The sequence below is a fragment of the Syngnathoides biaculeatus genome, chromosome 20, assembly GCF_019802595.1.
Source record: "Syngnathoides biaculeatus isolate LvHL_M chromosome 20, ASM1980259v1, whole genome shotgun sequence".
Taxonomy (NCBI): domain Eukaryota; kingdom Metazoa; phylum Chordata; class Actinopteri; order Syngnathiformes; family Syngnathidae; genus Syngnathoides; species Syngnathoides biaculeatus.
In genome coordinates, this window is record NC_084659.1 from 4037725 (window position 1) to 4059401 (window position 21677).

The following is a 21677-nucleotide window of genomic DNA, read 5'->3' on the forward strand; positions in this document are numbered from 1 at the left end:
GGGTGCGGTTTTCCCCTCATCTTCCGAGGAAAAGAAAATCTCGCATGCAGGAAGAGGGACGATCGTTCTTCAGCAAATCTTTCTGAATTGTCTTGAATCATCGACGGAGGACTCTTCTGATCACAACTTTAGTGGACTAAAAAAACATTTGTATTGTCCTCGTGTCCGGTTGGAGTCGTCTCGTCCACGTTGAAGCTACTCGACCTAGATTGTTTTAGCTTAGCTTGCTAACAAAGAGACGTGTTTGTGGTCAACACTGAGCAAAACAAAGCTCTAGCCTGAGGTAAAGTCTTCTTTCTGCCACCAACTAGATAGAATGTCTCATAAAAACTCATATGTGTTTCGGGAAAAAATGATTTGAAAAAAAAATTACGTACTGGCTACGTTCTATCATCGTTGTTTGAGATTCTGGAAAAAAAAGTGTAACAACTACATCGTAATTTTAATATGGATTTTGAAATCATTTTTTAGTAATTGACCTTATTGTAGAGTCTGTAATGTATCAGTCTTAATTTGTATTTAAGTGTTTCACATGTTCGGTTTGCCTTTGCTTTTCTCATCCCTCCAATGTAGAGCAGAGAATTTTGTGATCACTGTGTGTGAAAATGTGTGCAAGAAGCACAGCAGCGTACAAAGAGAAACTTTTGGGCCTAAAAGAGGAGAAGGATCCACATCACGTACTGGACGCTTTGTTCAATTTTCAGCCTCGAATTGTGCTTCGCAGAGCAGGTTGGTTCAATTATTACATGCATTTTAATTCGAATGATATTGCTGTGGGTGGCACAGTGGAGCAGCTGTAGAGGGTCAACTTCACAGTTGTGAGGACCCGCGTTCAAATCCTGGCCCCACTTGTGTGAAGTTTGCATGTTTTCTCTGGGCAGCCCAGTTATATCCCACATCCCAAAAACGTGTATTAATGGATAGGTTTCCAAATATGCCAACTTGTGTGTCATAGAGATCCGAGAACACAGGTGATAGGCGAAACGTGAAGTTTTTTCCATCGTTCATTTATCCGATTGATCTAAGGGTGGTGGTGACGTCATTGGAAACCTATCCATTCGAGACTCTAAATTGTCCCTCGGTGTGGTTATGTGTGTGACTGTCTCCATGTGCCCTGCGATTGGCTGGCAACCAGTTCAGGATGTACCCTGCCATATGCCTGATGACAGCTGGGATAGGCTCCAGCACTCCTGCCATAAGCAGCTATGAAAATCGATGGATGGATATTCCTGTTTATTTACGAGCTCTGCTTCATGATGCATTTAAAACAGTAATCCCTCGTTTTTCACGGTTATTTGGGACCAGAACGACCCATGAAAAGTGAAAAAAAACAAAGAAGTAGGGATGTATGTTTATGTGGGTACCAAAATGGTTAAAATTTGTCAACAGTATTTGTGCTTTGCCTATTTGAGACAAAAAGACGTATTTAGTGAAATTTCAAAGTATAAAACCATCGATACATTTTCTTAGCCGGTGAGCCTCACAAGAGTCACAGAAGTCTCTGTAGAACTCTCTTGGACAAGTCTGACACATTTGGCTAAAAACATACCGCAGTATTATCTGGAATACGCAATAGAGAATTGACTTCAAACCTGTTCTGTTCAGTCGCCATTTTGGAAGCTTGTGGCACATGGCAACTGTAGTTAAGTGGACGGAGCTTAAGATCGGCAGTCGGAAAGGTCCATTGGCTGCAACTAGTTCAGGGTGTACTCGTCCTCCTGTTTGTTGACAGCCAGGATAGGCTCCAGCACTCCTGCGACCCTGGTGAGGATAGGCAGCTAAGAAGATAGATGGTTGGATAATAAATATGTCAGGGGTGGCGGTTCTCCACGGCCACACGTGCATTCGCTTTGCACGCTCTGACAGAAGCATAGAGTTGAGTCGGGTGTTTGACAGCAACCGCAGTGGGCGCTGGCATGGCCATGTGCCACTTCCTCGTGTGTCCTAATTATGTTTTGTATTCAAGCCTTATTTTTCATGCCACTTGTTCCCAGATCGTTGTGTGTTCACAAGCGTCAACTAGCGGTACTCCCTTGTCCAATTTCTGATTCTGATCCTGTTAGTCATTATTACTCTCATTGCTGGAGGACTTTTTATCTTTTTGCACAATGGTACAAAAAATACTGGCAACCTGTCTTTGCTCAGAAGTTTTTTTTTTTCATCCATTAATTTTTTGAGCCGTTTATTTTCACAAGGGTCTTGAGAGTGCTTTAGCGTATCCCAGCACACTTTGAGCAGGAAGCAGGGTACATCCTGAAAGTGTTGCCTGTCAATTGCAGAGCATTTATTTATTTATTTATTGCTTGTCTTTATGTCTCAGAGGTATTGTCATTTGACTGTCTGCTGTAGTTTGAGAGTGGCCCCAACTCTCGGAAGCAAATTCCTTTTTTTGGGGTTTTTTTTTTTTTTTTTTTAAACATACTCAGTCAATAAAGATGATTCTGATTCTAGTTGTGTACAAAAGAACATGAAATAATTTGGTGGGAGTGGAAGGAATTAAGTTAGTATGTTGTTGATTTGTTGTAATTTTCCTGTGTTTGACTGCTTTTGTTTTGAAGATCCTATGGCCGGATGTGTTTTCATTTTCAGGACTGAACAGTAAATTGTGTTCTTGGGTAATAGTGAACAGTGAACTCTGGATTTTCCCAGAGTTCCAGATTTTCAAGTTTTCATGAAAATTCCTCCGGAAAATTGAGGAAAAATTGCATAAAATTAATCCTGATATTAGTTGACAACATTGAACGAACATGCGTTAGAGTTCGTTGTTTTGCTTTCACGACCATAGCCATGTTGAGGCACTTATACAAGTGACAGTAACGCCCCTCCCCTCGCATTCTCTCAAGACGTTGCTTATTTTGTGTAGTCTTGACATTAATTTATGTGTTTATTTCATAAACATTAACTAAACAAGCCTGGTCCAAAACAGCCAGTATTCACCCGGAAACAGGAAATGCAAGTTAACCGTACTGAGAATGTATGGAAGTTACGCCGAAAGCGCATCTTCACAGTTGCTTTACGTACTACGAGCGCATTTACGTCGAAAGTTATCAACATCATGAGCCATGTCAAAGGAAATTCTGTCACACCAGGGGTGCTCATTGTGTCGATGGCGAGGCAGTGTGGTGGCGTTAAAAAAAAAAAAAAAAACCTCGTCGCCTGATTCAGGTGTGGCCAATACGTCGAGCGCATGCGCATAAAGGCGCGTTCCAGCAAGCCAACTTCCTATTTACGGCAGTCCCGCGATGCATGCTTCTCCCCCGTAAATACCGTTTTCTATCATGTTCATGTTATATCATGTTCGACTAATATTGATATATACATAATTGGAAATTATCATTTCTGACTTTGAAATTTTAGTTTTCTGTTTTAGTTATGTATTTGTTTATTTTATTTTTAATTTACAGTTAAATTAATCAAAATTATTATTATTGTTATGAGTTACCCAAGTTATTTTAAGGCCATCCCTAATCATTCCCGCAACTTTATTTGCGAGCATGACTGACCACACCCGTACATTTTTCAAATGTGTGCGTGTGTGTGTGTATATATATATATATATATAAAATATTAAAGGCAACTCATTATACTATTAGTATTACTAGATCAATATCTAAGATAGTGAGCAATGTGGTCGAGTGTATCAGTACAACCCGATGTAACAAGTTTGAGACTTAAACATTAATAATTACTACAGATCAACTTTAACATGTTTTGCTGTACGGTGTAGAAATTCTCGGATATATTTTCATGAATATTCTATATACTGTAATAAGTATAATGTGGGGAAAGGGACAATTTTACATGTCTTTTGACTGAATAGTTCACTGAATTCATATGTCATAAAATAAGATGGCATATTTTAATTACAAATGTGATTTTGTGCTATCCAGTGATAAGGGGATGGGGGGCAAAAAAATCTAGGCTTTGGCCCTTGGGGAACTTCTGCCCCAATTTTTTTTTTGGGTCAGGACTTGGAAATTCTACTTTCAATTTTTGGCAGAATTTTGTTCACAGATATTGCCAGAATGCACCACAGCAATCCATTTTCAAAAAATTCACAGGGGTGCATGGCCCCAGACCCCCAAGCAGGACTTCACACCTTCAGTGCTTGCATTTGTATTTTCAGGAATTTTCACAAAAGTCCACTTTCATCTCTAAGTGAAGGGGCGGAAGGTAAAACAGAGCTATATAGAGATAATGGTTAAGATAAAGGAAAGAAAGAACTGTTATTTGGTGATTAAAGTGTCTGTTGAGAAGGGAGACAAGTTCTTACAGTGTTCATAGGAATGACAGATTTTCAAGGCGATTTGATGACTCTGTATTCTGGACCTTAAATTAAACTAGGCTGTACAACACCCTTATAATTTTTTGATTTTTCATCTTATTAAATAAAACATAATTTAGCAAAGCAAATTTGTGTAGTGCATTTCATACACAAGGTAACTCAATGTGCTTTACATGATTAAAGGCATTTGAAAACAAATAGATAAAATATTTAAAACGAGATAACAATAAAAATGAGAAACACAATATTGTAAAAAAGACAATTAAAACCACATACAGTGGAACTAATATGATCAAAAAGTGGATATATTCTAAAAAGCATGAAAAAAAAAAAGAATTTTCAACCTGGTTTTACAAACATTCACACATGGGGCTGACCTCACCTGTTGGCAACATATTCCATTTGTGTGCAGCATAATAGCTAAATGCTGCTTCACCATGTTTGCTTTGGACTCTGCACTCCACTATTTGACCTGAGTCAGTCGATCTCAGAGCTCTACTGGGTTTGTATTCTGTAAGCATTTCTTTAATGTATTCAGGACCTAACTCATTTAGTGAGTTATAGACCAGTAGCAGAACTTTAAAATCTATTCTAAAGCTGACTGGAAGCCAGTGCAAGGACTTTAGGATTGGAGATATATGCTCTAACCGCTTTGTTTTGGTCAGAATGCGAGCTGCAGCATTCTGAATAAGCTGCAGCTGTCTAGTACTCTTTTTATTTATTTTCATTTTATTTAATTGTTTTTTTGTTTTTTGTTTTTTTGGGGTGGGGGGAGTCCAGTCAGAAGACCATTACAGTAGTCAAGTCTACTTGAGACAAAGCATGGATGAGCTTTTCCTGGTCTCCTTGACACATAGAAGATTTCACTCTAGATGTGTTCTTCAGATGGTAGAAGGCGGTTTTTGTGATTGATTTGATATGATTGTTGAAAGTTAGGTCTGAATCAATCAGAACACCAAGGTTTCAGACTTGGTGTTTGGTTTTTAAAGATAGAGAGTCCAGGTGTATACTAACAGCTATTCTCTATTCTTTATTACCCAAAACAATTGTCTCGGTTTTGTTTTGGTTTAGTTGAAGAAAATTTTGGCTCATCCAGTTATTCATCTGATTTAGACAGTGGCACAATTGAACTGTAGTCATCTCTAGACACTGCTAAATATAACTGACATCTGCATAGCTATGGTAGTCAAAATTAAAGTTTTGAAAATTTTGACTCAAGGGTACCAAATACAGGCTGAACGAAGGTCCAAGAACTGACCCTTGAGGGATCCCATTGATCATTGCCATTCGCTTAGACCGTGCAACCCCAATGGTCAAAAAGTAGCCCCTTTCTTCCAGGTAGGACCTAAACTATTTAAGGACCGTTCCATTTAGTTCTACCCACGTTTCCATTCTGTTTAGCAGTACATTGTGATCTACCATATCAAAAGCTGCGCTGAGATCCAACAAAACCAAAATTGACACCTTTCCCAAGTCAGTATTCAACCTTATATCATTTAGCACTTCAAGAGGAGATTCTGAACTGTGATGAGTTTGGAAACCTGATTGAAATTTGTCAAAAAGTCAATTTAAATTCAAGAAATTGCTGAGTTGATTAAAAATAACTTTCTCAAGAATCTTGGCTATGAACGGGAGATTTGAGATGGGTCTATAGCTTGCTAACATTGAATCGTCCAGTGCTATGTTTTTTAGAAGCGGCTTAATAGTACTTTAAGAGTTTTGGGAAACTTGCCAGACTGAAGTGAGCAGTTGATTATTTGCTGCAAATCAGGTAGCACTGACTTCACAATAGTTTGGAAAAAGTCAGATGGTATTGAGTCAAGACAGCTTGTTGATGGTTTCAACTGCTGAACAGTTTTCTCGACAGTTTTTTGGTCAACTGTATCAAATTCTGAAAAGTTAAGTTTTCTCTGGGTGGCTTCAGATGTGAGATCATTCTATCTTTTTGCTGATTTGTGCTGACATTTGACCTGATGGATTGTATTTTTTTTTTTACTAAAATAACAGGCAAACTCATTGCGTTTGCCAGCTGTTACGAGTTCTGGATCTATCTGATTCGGAGGAGGGGGGTTGTAAGCTTGTCAACCATAGAAAATAGAGCACGAGTATTGTTGAGGTTCTTATCGATGATTTCAGAAAAATGTTGCTGTCTAGCTCTAACTAACTCTTGGTTAAAATTACAAAGACACTGTCTGTAGAGGTCATAGCCTATTTGGAGTTTAGTTTTTCTCCACTTGCGTTCTGCTTTCTTACACTCCGATTTAGATCTCTTGGCCATCATTGTGCTCCTCTACGGTGTTCTAGGTCGCCTCAGGGTGGTCTTAGTTTTTACAGGACCGACAGCATTCATGGCATTTGTGATTTTTGGGGTGAAATTGTCCAGAAGTTCATCAACTGTCTCAACATTCAGGCTGTGGCACAGCCACGGTCTCCATAAACTTAGTGGCAGTACTCTCATTTATGTACCTTTTGCTAATAGAGATCGAGGTTGTCTGAACTTTTGAAAGAATCTGTAATTCAAAAAATACACAAAAATGGTCAGAAATAGCCATATCCTTAAAGTGGGACTGTCATCCCTATAAACATTCTAAAATAGATATTGTAATGAAAAATAAATATAACAGTATTCACTTCTATGTCTATACGAAAAAATACATGTGAGCGGATCGTGCGTCATCCATGCGCAAAGTTGCACAATTGAGTGTCCCTCGACATCCAAGTGGTCGCCATATTAATCGCGTCCTCTGTCCTTGACGTCATCGTGACTTCCGCCGTTGGAAACGTGCAGTGCCTGCCACGATGGAAGCCGAACAACAGAGATATTCGCATTTTTCCGACGCCCCTTCTGAAACCGAAGCTCTTTTCAAAAAGGAGAACACCACACTACTGAGTGAAGTTACCGGGGAAATATTACACTATTGTTTCGAGCCATATTCAGATGATATGCAATCACGGCCAAACTGCATCCCCGTCCGATCCACTTCCGTGGCGGAGATGGGCCATCGCGGCTCATTGCAGGCGGCCGGAGTGGCTTATGACAGAGCCAAGTGGTGCTGCTTTAGGGGGGTGCTCACAGACGCCACAGTACTGAGCAACACAGTCGAGCCAGGGCGCTTTATGCGCGCACGCGACTGAGTAACGCATTCTCGGCTGAGTTCTTCAGAGCCGCCCCCGTTGCAAAGCCTGACGCGCAGCCTCCGCAGAAGCTGTGACCGCCGAACGCGGCGCCTCAGCCGGTGTGGCTAATTTTCAGCACCGTGGTATATAACGAGGAGGTGGAGCCAAGCCATGCTGCTTTTAGGGGTATGTTCTAAGCCACCGCAGTACCCAATGAACACAATCGAGACAAGGCTGGGTGAGACATTGTTGGCTGGCCGACACGCACATCGACGCATTACGTACGCGGATCTTTTGTTACGTTATGAGAGAGACCGATTACATGGTCTGCCCCAAACTATTATTTTTTTTTTAGTAGCTGTATGCCCACATCAACATATTTCATACACGGATCTTTTGCTACGTTATGAGAGAGACCGATTACGTGGTCCGCCCCAAACTATTATTTTTGTTTTTTTAGTAGCTGTATGCACCCCTACCTGTTATTTGGAACCCATGAAGCTCTCGTCCTCTCCACCCGTGCAATCCATATTTCACAACGAACAGGGTCTCTTTCAAACTTATGAAGGGTAATTCCATTCTCCTGAGTGTTCAAGCAATGTCCAGCAATGCAATGAGTCGGCATATTGGCTAACACGAAGGAACAACAAGCACCCTTCCCGGAGGTAAAACTAATGGCAACAAACGAGTCCACTAAGGGGCACCGCTGTCCTTTTCGTCACATCCTGCTTCTTCTCGAAAACAAATCCCTGAGAGGATTTTCATGGCAGGAGTTACAAAAAGCTGTATACGTCAAAATCATGTTTTGTGGTGAAAAAACACATGGGATCATATTGGCTGTGGGTTTTTGATTCATAATATGCCAAAAAATCATGCATTTCATGACAGGCCCACTTTAATATCAACCGATAGTTTCAACATCCTTAGAGATGACCAGGTCTAAGATGTGACCTTGAGTGTGAGTTGGACTCTTAATATGTTGAGAGAGGTCAAACGTGTCTGGTATATGTTTTTTTCCATCTTATTGTCAACATGAATGTTAAAGTCCCCTAGTATGACAAAATAGTTGTACTGAGGTCAAATATCTGAAAGCAGTTCTGGAAAAATCCTCCATAAATTTTCCATTGTATCTTGGAGGTCTATAAATGATTAAATTCATAACCTTAGAGTCACCCTTGCTAAAGCTAAAAAACAAAGATATTCAAAAGAGCTAAAATCACCAAGTATAATTTCTTTACATTGAAATAATGATTTAAAAAATTACAGCAATAGCACCACCTTTTTTGTTGTTCGACACTTGTTCATAAAATTAAATTCTACTGGTGTTGCATCATTTAAAATGGTATTAAAAGTACTTTCTGTTAACCATGTTTCATTTAATGATAAAAAGTCCAGACCATATGATGTAACGATGTCATTGATCAACATTGATTTGTTACCCAATGACCTGATATTAAAAAGAGCTAGTCTCTCAAAGATGGCTGGAGAGAATGGTTCCATAGACTCACATTTTATCCTCACGAAGTTGGAAGTTCCACTTTTTTGGTGCCATAGCTTTTTGACCAACTTTCTGTCCCTTGTAATTACAGTGATGAAAAATGCCTGATCCCTGTAAGGGTCTGAGTTATTCTGGAAAAGACCCGGTAAATATCAGTCAGATTTACAGATAGTCTTCATGGGTGGAGAATAGGCCTTTCGCTTCTTAGTGGACTGTGGTTTCAGGCGAGGGGGCTTGGGAAGAAGATCTTGGCGTGGTATGGGCTGGACTCCATCTTTGACAATAGTCTTCATCCTATTCATCAGACCCAACATTGCATTCAGGCTGGAAGAGGGGGAGCTAACATCTACTGCGGATTGTTTGGTTGTTGTAGTCGTAGAGGGGAGATTCTGAGGTGTGGATGGCTCCAATGGGGCAGGAAGAGGTGTGGGAGATTTAAAGTGCTGGCACATTCCATTTGTCATTTGCTCATCAGATGGTTTGGGTGACGCAAATGCATCTGTGTGCAACTTGTCTCGCTTTATCTCTTGTTCCTCCAATTGACCCCACCGTACAGGGCACTTAACCACGCCTCCTGAAGTGAGGTCACGCCACGTGCGCTGACGTAAGACAAAAAAATGGCAAATACAATACAATACATTCTGAACTGAGACAGACTCCATGCTTCTGATTTCATTCAAATCAACGATATATTATAGATTCTAAATACAATACATTGTTAACTGAGAGAGACGCCATGCTTCTGATTTAATTCAATCATTCACACGTAGCAATGTTATGCTAGCGGAGAACGTCTCATTCATTTATACGAGACGTGTATTAAAAATCAAATTTAGGGCATATCTTCGTGCAAACACAGTCTGGTTAACTTTCGTCCGCAAGCCAGCAAGAAATCGATACGTTTGTGCAGTCCGATCATCGCTAAATATCGCTCAACAAAGAATTAAGTGTGTCAATCGTTCACACGTAGCAATGTTATGCTAGCGGAGAACGTCTCATTCATTTATACGAGACGTGTATTAAAAATCAAATTTAAGGCATATCTTTGTGCAAACACAGTCTGGTTAAGCTTCTGGCCGCGAGCCAGCAAGAAATCAATACGTTTGTGCAGTCCGATCATCGCTAAATATCGCTCAACAAAGAATAAGTGTGTCAATTGTTCACACGCAGCAGTGTTATGTTAGCGAAGAACTTCGAATTCATCTATACGAGACATGTATTGAAAATCAAATATAGGGCATACCTTCGTGCAAACATATCTGTTCCGGTTGATATTAGATGGATTTAGTTGATGATGCAGTCTTCCACAAAGTTTGACCCATCGAAGGCATTTTTCGTACTGGGTCTTCGGTTTTGGAAAGGGTACGAATCGAACTCCACCAACTAGCCTTTCAGGATACTTGTCGTCACTATTACAAAGTCAGTGACTACAGCTCTTAACCATATTTTTTGTTAAATAACCCAAATACGCGATAAAACGCTAACTAAACCGATGCTAGACCATTCAATGTTGTCAGAAAAAATGGCTGGAGCATAAACGGGCTTTGGTCTATGCAGATCTCTGGCCTCTGATTGGTCAGTGACGCGGATTGCGCAATATCCACGGAGGGGTCAATTGTTTGGGAACAACTGGATCCTTTTGTCCTTGTTTTTTGTAAACATTTTCTTTACAGTGTGGTGAATGAAGCACACAGTAGAAAATGTCAGCTCATAACTTAACCCCTTGTCTATTTAGACAGAAATCGTCTGCTTTGTAAAAAATTTTACGCTCCCAAAAAAGACAGAAATTTTCAATGAAACTCACGGATAGCGCAGTGCACACCTTGCCTAACCAGCTATTCAATTGGCGGAGCCTCGAGAAATGTTCATCTCGTACAAATGGGAGAGGTACGTTTATAAAAACCTCAGCGATTTAGGGGTACTGCTGTGTTTATGTGCGTGTGCAACTGTATATCATAGTAATATAAGGAATCATACCAATTGGAACAAAACAATGTTTGGAAACTTTTTTTTATTTTCCTGGAAACTGGTCATATTGTAGGTGGGGAAATTCCACCCGAGAGCGACTTTATAGAAAATGAGTTCATACTACCCCTTCAATAAATTCCCTTTTCCACACCAGCTATGGAGTGAATCTAGTCTTCACTTCTCACATCGAGGTTACATCAAGACGGCTCTGTTTTTGTGATGTAAAAGGGTGTTTCAAGTGCAATATATCATGAACAAAACTGATCGGTGTTGGAAATGACTGCAAATTTCATTGTATTGCGCTAAAAATACATGAGGGTAATTTGTCAGGGAATTTTGGACCATGTAAGTTCTTTTCCCATTACAGTTCTGGATTTTATACTGGAGGCTAAACCCCAGCCAACTCTGACTTTCTTCCATACTTAAGGGTTGTCTTCCATCCCTACAAAAGTCATTCATTATATCAGTGGCGATATATTATGCCATAATTGTGAGTTATTGAGTCATCATATCACCCCATTTCTTCTACCACATTGTGGAGTTATAGTTTAATATTCTGAACAAATTAGATTTAACCCCTTTGTTTTTGTCTTTTGTCTTGCAGATGTCAGTGAATATCTTCATCCAGGCTGGCAGCAGTCAGTGTCCGGTCACATCAAAGAGGAAGAAGATGATGAAGGGGTTCAATGTGTCAAAGAGGAGGAGGAGGAAGATTTCCTACACATGAAAGACAACAAGCAGGAAATCATCCAGGTTCCCTCCACTGGTGTCCCTTTGAAGAGTGAAGATGAAAGTCCAGGTGAGGAGGGAAAAGGGGTGGAGCCTCCAAGCAGGAACAGCTCCAGTGATGGAGACAATTGTGAAGGATCACTAACAGACGGACACGATGATGAATACTTTGAAGGTGGTATACCATGTCATACTGCCAAAAAATCCTGGAAATGTTTTCAGTGTAGGAAAACTTTTGCTTCGATGAGGAATTTCAAACAACATGTGAAAATACACACAGGAGAGAAGCCTTTTACATGCTCAGTTTGTGGTCAAAGTTTCACTCGGAAGGAAAACTTAAAAAGACACACAAGAACCCACACTGGAGAGAAACCTTTTTCCTGCTCAGTTTGTGGCCAAAGATTCACTCAGAAAGGAGATTTAAAAATACACACAAGAACCCACACTGGTGAGAAACCTTTTTCTTGTTCAGTTTGTGGTAAAAGATTCACTCAGAAGGGAAAATTAAAACTACACACAAGAACACACACTGGTGAAAAACCTTTTTCCTGCTTACTTTGCGGTCAAAGGTTCGCTCAGCAGGGAAAGTTAAAAACCCACAGAAGAACCCACACTGGTGAGAAACCCTTTTCCTGCTCAGTTTGCGGTCAAAGCTTCTCACAGAAGGACCACTTAAAAATACACACAAGAACACACACTGGTGAGAAACCTTATTCCTGCTTAGTTTGTGGTCAAAGATTCACTCAGAAGGGAAATTTTAAAATACACACACGAACGCACACTGGTGAAAAACCTTTTTTCTGCTCCGTCTGTGGTCAGAGATTCACTCAGAAGGCAAACTTAAAAAAACACACAAGAACACACGGTGGCGAGAAACTTTTTTCCTGTTCGGTTTGTGATCAAAAATTCACACAGAAGAGAAAATTAAAAATACACACAAGAACACACTGGTGAGAAAACATTTTTGTGAAGAAGATTATCTGTGAAGGAAAGCTTAAAAAGACATCCAAGAACACACCCTAGTTTTGCCTGCTTGCTTTGATCAAGGATTCTCTTCTAAGTATCAGGTTAAGACACACAAGTGTACTGGTGAGAAATGCAATGGTCAAAAAGCGTTTTAATTTAAATATGTAAAAAGAAAGTAATTACTTTGTTATTGATTGACAATAAACATTCTTGTATTTTGTGTACCAGCTCTTATTGTATCTGTCTTCGACTCTTAACAAAGGTCTCCAGGTCCCAAATATTCATTTATCTGATTTGAGTTTATCTGATCCGTAAAAGCAAAGATATCTGACTAAACATCTTTTCTGTCATGCTCCTGGCTTTCAGCCTGGGTTGGGCGTGGCCAGCCAATCAGTCGACACACTTGCACCTCATGAACGTGAATGACACTCAGTATATATAGGACCCGGGGGACGACTCGTCCTCCGCCAGATCGTTGCCTTTGACGCCTTTCCCACGGACCGCTCCAGGATCGCCCTCGTCATTTCCCACATGACGGGAAGGGCGAAGGCATGGGCCGCGGCAGAATGGAGTCGTAACTCAGACTTGTCGTTCCTGGACGTCATTTGTCTGCGTACTCACCCAAGTGTTCCAGTATGGTGCGCCGGAACGCAAGGCGGCAGCTTTACTCATGACGCTTTGCCAGGGCCGTCGTCGCATCTCAATACGCCATCGAGTTAGGGATCCGCGCTGCCGAGAGTCGATGGAACGACGACGCCCTGCATGACTCATTTTTCCGGGGACTCTCTCCGCAAATCCGTGGTCTCCTCATCGCCGTGGATCTCCCTCCTTCGGTGGACGCGCTCATTACGTTGGCCTCAATGTTGACCAGCGACTGGTAATGCAGGGGCAAATAGACGCAGGGTGCATACGCGGCCCTAAAAGTCCCTAAAAACTCCTAAATTTTCGAAGGTGCAATTAGGGGCTTCTAAAAGTCCTTAAAATCCACAAAAAACGATCAAGCCCCTAAAAAGGCCTTAAATTTAAAAAAAATCAAAGAGAGGACCTCTACCGCCAAAATTTTCCCTAAAAAATAAATTAATCTTTTATTTAAAAAAAAAATAGCGATCCGTCTGGCGTCCAAATCAGCCGGAAATTGTCAACGGAAGTCACTGTGTCGACAACTCGTCGCCATCTTGTCGATATTCCATTGTTTGTTTCCGTGAGTAGGCATTTCACTTCGTCTTCGTTACGACGTAGCGTAGTTCTTTCATCGATCCAACTTGTATCACGGGGAAGTGCATTTTTCAAGAAGCTTGGGTTGAAAGTAAGGAGTTTTGTAGCTAGGTTCGTCGAGATCCAAAAGATCGGCACATGTTTGACTGCCATCTGTGCAAGCAGAGTTACCAGCTTGAAAAGATGTGCGTCAAAGCGCTGGAGTCGCACCGGAACAACAGGAGACACGCTGATTTGGCGAAGACTCTCTCATCTTCCGTTGGTATGAATCTGTTTCTAAAATATCAAGATAGTGAAGCATCAACTTCCGGCAGTGGTACGAGCAGTGCATGTGCACTCGGGATCGCAAAAAAACGCTTACTCTCATAACCGGTTTTAACCGAACAGCTGTAGCAAAAAAACGGTACCATAGTGGTGTTTACATAATTCACCCGCGGGACCTCAAGTTGGAGTTTGGGGTTCCGCACGGACTGTTTTTGTTGTTGCTCTTCCGGAGTGACGAGTTCACAGAGTTCCCCCCGTTATGCGAGTTGTGTTTTGATGTCTGCCAATAAAACAAGTTTACTCCCATACTTTGGAGCGTTTCCTCGATGCCATGTTTGTTTCTTTGATTTAACTGAATGTTCTTTTGAGTCCAACTTTACTCTAACAGCGAAACTTGAAAAAAGTGGAAATGATGTTGAAAAAAAGTCCGATTACGGTTTCGTTTAAAAAAAAAAAAAACGGTTATAACCGGTTATTTGTAGCCGGTTGCGATCCCTAATGCGCACCTACAGTTGTCCAGCCAGAAGTCAGGCTTTATGAACGTAGTTCAATACACGAAGATGGACTCAGTAAAGGCAGAGATTGTGTGGACTTTAAAAGTGATCTGCAGCCATTACAGTTACAAATCTTGTGAAAATAATTCAAAAGTGTTTGCAGTCATGTTCCCAGACAGTGACATTGCTAAAAACTACCACTGTGGGGAAAGGAAGACTTCATACCTGGCTACATTTGGCATCGCTGCCCACTTTTCATCTCTGCTGCCTCAAAGCCAAAAAAGCCAGAATAGAGACTGACATATCAACACTTATTGAGAAGGCTCACAGGCTGTGTGAGGAGGCAGAAGAAAAGAGTAATCTGAGGTTTATCACCGAGGCCGATTCACTCAGAGGCAGAGCAAAGGACAAGAGAGCTACTTTGGCACCTCTGCAGCAACAAATAAAGGAGGCACTGGGTAGGCTCAAGGAGCTAGAGTAGGGGTGCTGAGACAGACATCAGTAGAAGACATTTGTGTATGTAGTCGCAATTGTAGTTAGAATCTGTTTTTCTGTATACTGTTATGTGAAGACGTTGACAATGGTCATCTCAATGAGAACTCTCACAAGGGGCGACAGGTCATCACTGTCAAAGGTACTGAGATACTGGAACATTTGATGAACCAAGAACGGTTGATGGCACCATTGGGTGAGTCTTTTTTCCTTAGTCTTGATTTCCCACGATGGCCCTAAATTTTTCGTGTCTGCCCTAAGTTTTTTCCGTGTCAGCCCTAAATTTTTCGTGTCAGCCCCTAAGAATGCCCCTAAAAAGTCCTTAATTTTTTTTGGTCAGACTGAGTATGAACCCGGTAGACGCGATGACCGAGGAGGAGACAGAGGTGTCCAGTCCGACCGTTGCCCGGCCGCCCATGCTGCCCTCCACGGCTGAACCCATGCAGGTGGAGAGTTTGCACCGCCGATGGGAGGGGCGCTGTTTCTACTGCGGGCGTCTGGGACACTGGATCGCCCGCTGCCCGGTTCGACCAAAGCACCCCGACCTCACAATCTCCACTCCGGTGAATGTGCGGTATACCGCGGCGGAGTCAGGGAGGTTGCTTCTTCACCTCACCTTGGGAAGTGACTCCCGTTCATGTACTGTGACTGTGTTCATTGACTCCAGGTCGGATGCAAACCTGATAAATCCCCGCGTGGTCGAGGCGTTGGGGGCAGCAACCTTTCCCACACAACAGCTTTGTAATGCCTATGCCGCGAACAGCAAGCTTCTTTGTCTGGTCAAACACCACACTCAGACGTTATGTATGGGCTTTCCGGACGCTCACTCGGAGCGTATTAGCTTTCATGTCTTCGACACACGTTGCAGCGACATTATCTTGGGCAGCCCGTGGCTCAAAGAACATAACCCGTCCATAGATTGGGCCACGGGTCAGATAAAAACATGGGGAGAGGACTTTTGCAGACGTTGTTTTGCTGCCCAGAAAAACGGGACGATTCAAGTCGCGCCGGTACGGCTAGCAGAACCTAGTACCGCCTCGGAGCTAACCGCGGTGCCCTCCTGCTATCACAACTTGAAGGAGGTGTTTTCAGACACTAGGGCAAAATCCCTGCCCGCCACATTGGCCATATGACTGTGCCATTGAGTTCCTCCGAGGCACTTCCCCACCTAGAGGGAAATTATTTTCCTTAACAGGACCAGAGCACCAGGCCATGAGGAGATACGTGGAAGAGTCGCCTCATCCGTACGTCGTCCTCACCAAGCCGGTGCAGGGTTCTTCTTCGTCAAGAAGAAGGATACTACGCTACGACCCAGCATCGACTACTGAGGACTTAATGAGGTCACAGTCAAGAACAGGTATCCTCTGCCTCTGATCGCCACGGCATTCGAACTCCTTCAGGGAGCCTGCATCTTCACCAAGTTGGACCTGCGCAGTGCCTACCACCTGGTGTGGATCCGGAAGGGGGACGAATGGAAGACGGCATTAAACACTCCCACAGGACACTATGAATATCTGGTGATGCCGTTCGGACAAACAAATGCCCCGGCCGTCTTTCAGGACTTTATTAACGATGTGCTTCGGGAGTTTCTAAAGAAGAATGTTTTTTGTGTATTTGGATGACATTCTGATTTTCTCGTCGGACCTGAACTACCACATCCGACGGGTCAGAGTGGTGCTCCAGCGTCTGTTACAACATCAACTATTCGTCAACATGGAGAAATGTGAATTCTACCGAGCATCCGTGTCCTTCCTGGGCTTCATCCTGGCGGAGGTGGAGATGCGTATGGATCCTGGGAAGGTCGACGCGGTGCTACGGCGGCCCACTCCCACCAGTAGGAAGGACGTGCAGGGGTTCATCGGCTTCTCGAACTTTTACCGGAAATTCATACGAAACTTTAGTTCTGTTGCCGCCCCTCTGCATGCGCTTACCTCCGCGCACAACACCTTTGAGTCGACCAGGACCTGCCAGGAGGCTTTTGACAGACTCAAGGCCAGTTTCACTGCTGCGGCTGTCCTCATCGTGCCGGATCCGTAGCACCAATTCGTGGTTGAGGTCGACGCATCGGACTCAGGGATCGGAGCCATCCTGTCACAAAGGAGTTCCAAGGATGGGAGGATCCACCCGTGCGCCTTCTTGTCAAAGAAGCTGTCCCCGGCTGAACGAAACTACGATATCGGGGCCCGCGAGCTGTTGGCAGTTAAGACGACAATGGAGAAGTGGTGGCACTGGCTGAAGGGTTCGCAAGTCCCATTCGTGGTCCTCACCGACCACAAGACCCTCGAGTACCTGAGGGCCGCGAAGCGGCTGAACGCTCGTCAAGCCAGGTGGGCCTTATTCTTCACCCGCTTCCGTTTTACCTTGTCTTTCCGCCCAGGCTCTAAGAATGGCAAGCCGGACACCCTCTCACGGATCCACGAAGGGGAGCGCGCAGAACCGGCAGCCGCCTCTATCCTACCTGAGGCGTGCTTCGTGTCCGGCTTCACCTTGGCGGTCGAGAAGCGGGTGAAGGAGCCCCTGAGGGAAACGCCGCCTCCCACTGGTTGTCCGTCTGATCTCCTCTTCGTCGCACCGTCGCTGCGGGGAGACATCATCAACTGGGCCCACACCAACAGGACGGTCTGCCACCCGGGCATGGCAAAGACTCGTTCGGTTATCGAACAAAGATTCTGGTGGCACAACCTTAGCAAGGATGTGTGGGAATTCGTCAACGCCTGCCCGGTGTGTGCGGCCAATAAGACGTCTCGCCTGCGGCCTGTTGGAGAGTTGCGGCTTCTGTCCGTCCCTTCCCGCCGTGGTCGCACATCGCCCTGGACTTTGTCACCGACTTACCGCCCTCCCAGGGGAACACAGTGGTGCTGTCTATAGTGGACCGGTTCTCGAAGATGGACCACTTCGTGCCGGTCCCGTGGATCCCTTCAGCCAAGCAGACAGCCCAGCTGTTATTAGACGAGGTCGTTCGTTACCACGGATTTCCCCGGGACATCGTTTCAGACAGAGGCCCGCAATTCGTCGCCCGCTTCTGGAAGGAATTCTGCACCCTCATCGGCGCTTCGGCGAGTCTGACATCGGGCCATCACCCGGAGTCCAACGGCCAGAAAGAGAGGGTCAATCAGGACCAGGAGACCGGACTTGGCCTCCAGGGATCAAAGCATGTGGAGCCAGCACCTCAAATGGGTAGAGTATGCTCATAATTGACCCCTCCGTAGAAATTGCGTCATCCGCGTCGCTGACCAATCAGAGGCCAGAGATCTGCATAAACCACACCCCTTTTTTGGACCCGCAGTTCCCTCAGACAATGTTGCATGGTCCAGTATAGCTTTTGTTAACTTTGTGGAAGACCGCATCATCAACTGAATCCATCTAAAATCAACCGGAACAGAAGACCGAGTACGAAAAATGTCTTCGATGGATCAAACTTTGTGGAAGACCGCATTATCAACTGAATCCATCAACCGGAACAGATGTTTGCATGAAGGTAAGCCCTATATTTGATTTTAAATACATGTCTCAAATAAATGAATTAGCAGTTCTTCGCTTGCATAACATAGCAAATGTGAATGATTGACACACTTGATCTGTGTTGAGCGATATTTTGCGATGATCTGACTGCACAAACGTGTCTCTGTGCGGCGCTCCCGAGCTAAGCTAAACCGGACTTTGTTTGTTTGCACGAAGGTATGCCCTATATTTGATTTTCAATACATGTCTCATATAAATGAATTAGGAGTTCTTCGCTTGCATAACATAGCTAAGTGTGAATGATTGACACACTTGATCTGTGTTGAGCAATATTTTGTGGTGATCTGACTGCACAAACGTGTCTCTTCGGCGCTCCCGAGCTAAGCTAAACCGGACTTTCTTTGTTTCCACGAAGGTATGCCCTATATTTCATTTTCAATACATGTCCCATATAAATGAATTACCAGTTCTTCGCCTGCATAACATAGCTATCTGGCTTCATCGGCAAATTGAATAAAGTAACGGCCATCAGGCAGCTGGCGCGCCTTCGGGCATCAGATGCGGACTCGCCCATGACAACAAAACTGGACCTTGAGGAAGAGCTCGAGCAGGAGGAAGAAGAAGAGCAGGTCGAGATCCATATCGACGAGTGCTTCGATTGCACTCGATAAAAAAAAAAACTAATAATATTCGGGACGACCGCAAGAGGGAGGAGCGCATGCTAATGATGGTAGCCGGTATGAAGGAGAAGCTGGTGGCTGCCCGAAATCGCATCCGCCGCTTGCAGATTAGAACGCGTCTTTCCAAAGTGACCCCGTTTGCGGTACCCGCGCCCGCGGGTTCTTCGCGCTGCGCCCTTCCCGACTCGAACAATCGCTGGCCTGTCTTTGCAGGGGAATGAGGATACGGAAATGGAGGAGGAAAGCTGGGACGACCTCGAAGATGCCCATCCTCCGGAGGACCGGCACCAGCAAGAGGCGGGCCTCCCTGAGGAAAAAATGCCTCAGGCGCACAGGAAAAGAAGAAGGCGAGGCTTGATTTACGAGTTGTTTCTCTCGTTTTCTTTGTGTAACGTCACGCGCTCCCCTCAATAATTATTCTTGAATTAGTGCCGAATCTACGTAAGTCCCAACCGAGTATGACAATCACTACTTTAGTGTCCTCAAACATCCTTCCTTCAGTCTTGGTGTCTCGGTGCACGTCGAAGGCTTTTAGGACTGCTACTCCGGTTTAGCTTAGCTCATTAGCCACAAACAAAGGGACACGTTTGTGCAGTCAGATCATCGCAAAATATCGCTCAACACAGATCAAGTGTGTCAATCATTCACACGTAGCTATGTTATGCAAGCGAAGAACTGCTAATTCATTTATATGAGACATGTATTGAAAATCAAATATAGGGCATACCTTCGTGCAAACACAGTCCGGTTTAGCTTAGCTCGCTAGCCGCCAACAAAGAGACACGTTTGTGCAGTCAGATCATCGCAAAATATTGCTCAACACAGATCAAGTGTGTCAATCATTCACACGTAGCTATGTTATGCAAGCGAAGAACTGCTAATTCATTTATATGAGACATGTATTGAAAATCAAATATAGGCCATACCTTCGTGCAAACATATCTGTTCCGGTTGATGGATTCAGTTGATCATGCGGTCTTCCACAAAGTTTGATCCATTGAAGACATTTTTCGTTCTCGGTCTTCTGTTCCGGTTGATTTTAGATGGATTCAGTTGATGATGCGGTCTTCCAGAAAGTTTGATCCATCGAAGACATTTTTCGTACTGGGTCTTCGGTTTTGGTAAGGGTACGAATTTATTTTGACATGTTGTGTTTGTGTGTGTGTCAGTGTTACATCAATATGTGGGCCAGAGGAGTGTGAATTGAAGGAAATGTGGAAGAAGAGGGTATTATTATATACTATTGTGTTGGATTGACGCATCAGAAGATATCTTGTACTGGCCAAAGTTAAGCGGGCGAACTGCTCTGAAGAAGAAACAGAAGCCAGCAAAGGGCTACAAATAGTGGGAGTTAAAAGTTGTTAAAATAAAGTTCACATAAGGTATTGTTAAAAAATGTTACGTTTCATTTACAAATGTCCTTTTCTCTAGCTAGAATCAATTCTACAAACTTGCACATTTTTTCATTCCAGTGAAGTATGATGAATGTGACGACTATGATATAACTACTGTGGAGGGTTAAAATGTACCTGAACCGGAAGATCAAGAAGAGAACCTTTGAAGATTGTATAACAGGTTTTTATCCTCTCTCCCCAGCATTCAAGTTGTCCTCTCATGTTTGTATAGTAATTCAAATGTTTTTTGTATTGAACGCAGTCTGGATGAATTGTCTGAAGATGAAGAGAGCACATCACAGAAGTGTCAAGCTGTTCTCCAGAGTATGTGATTAACTTGGTCATGATTATGTCATATTTATGTGGGAATTCCCCATGTTTTGTGAATTACATTGAAGGTAGAACATGTATAATGAAAAAAAATGGTACTTGCATTGATATATTGACCTGTTTTGCAGGCAAAGCTACCTTGCCAAATGCTCCAAAGCAAAAATATTTTCATCTTTAGTGGTCTGTAATTTTAGTAGATGGAATCTTGCTACTCAATTACATTTGTAATTAATTCAAAATATCTGTCCTTTGTTGAGCTAACGCAAATGGTTTTGGGACCCGCCCAACTTCCTTGGGGCAGAATTAGATGGGTATGTCCACGTGGCGGAGTGGAACGAGCGGAGGAAGGCAAGGAAGGTAGAAAAGGTAGAGTCAAAGGAAGCTCTGGAATGTGGGGAAGGTGCAAGAGCTGATCCGATTTGTCAGGGAAATCGGGGGGCAGCCACCTCGAACAGGCTTATCGCTGATAGGCTTGGAGGAGGGAAGATGGCCGACCAGGTGAGGAGTAAGAGTAGGCTCCTGCGTATTGACGTGGCAGGCGATGGCCCAGATGTTGGGGCTGGTGAGGACCATGCACCAAGCCTTGAGACACAACCCGTGTTGACCTCACCGTGCTAGCCTCCGGTCCTTGCGGGAGCGAGGATTAGGATGGTGTTGGAGGGAGGTGGGGAGAAAGAGAACGGTGAGGAGATAGGGCCATTGCTGCTCTAGTCAGGGACGTTGATCAGAATCCTCTTCTGGTCGAAACCTCGGCGTCTGACATCTCCAAGCTGGGTAATGGTC

General features: G+C 43.6%; 1 protein-coding gene across 1 annotated transcript; it reads left to right on the forward strand.

Moving 5' to 3' along the window:
* The first annotated feature begins 8 nt into the window (after nt 1-8).
* LOC133493206 (zinc finger protein 771-like) lies at nt 9-12783 on the forward strand. Its single transcript, XM_061806287.1, has 3 exons — nt 9-283; nt 574-729; nt 11473-12783. Exons 2-3 carry the CDS (start codon nt 606-608, stop codon nt 12549-12551), a joined length of 1203 nt encoding a protein of 400 aa, XP_061662271.1. The 5' UTR covers nt 9-283; nt 574-605; the 3' UTR covers nt 12552-12783.
* The last annotated feature ends 8894 nt before the right edge of the window (nt 12784-21677 follow it).

What these genes read in the sequence shown, in the direction of transcription:
- LOC133493206 (XM_061806287.1), top strand. Translation starts at nt 606, where the DNA reads ATGTGTGCAAGAAGCACAGCAGCGTACAAAGAGAAACTTTTGGGCCTA. An exon ending in AATTGTGCTTCGCAGAGCAG is followed by an intron (nt 730 to 11,472) that starts GTTGGTTCAATT and finishes TTTGTCTTGCAG; the next exon opens with ATGTCAGTGAATATCTTCAT.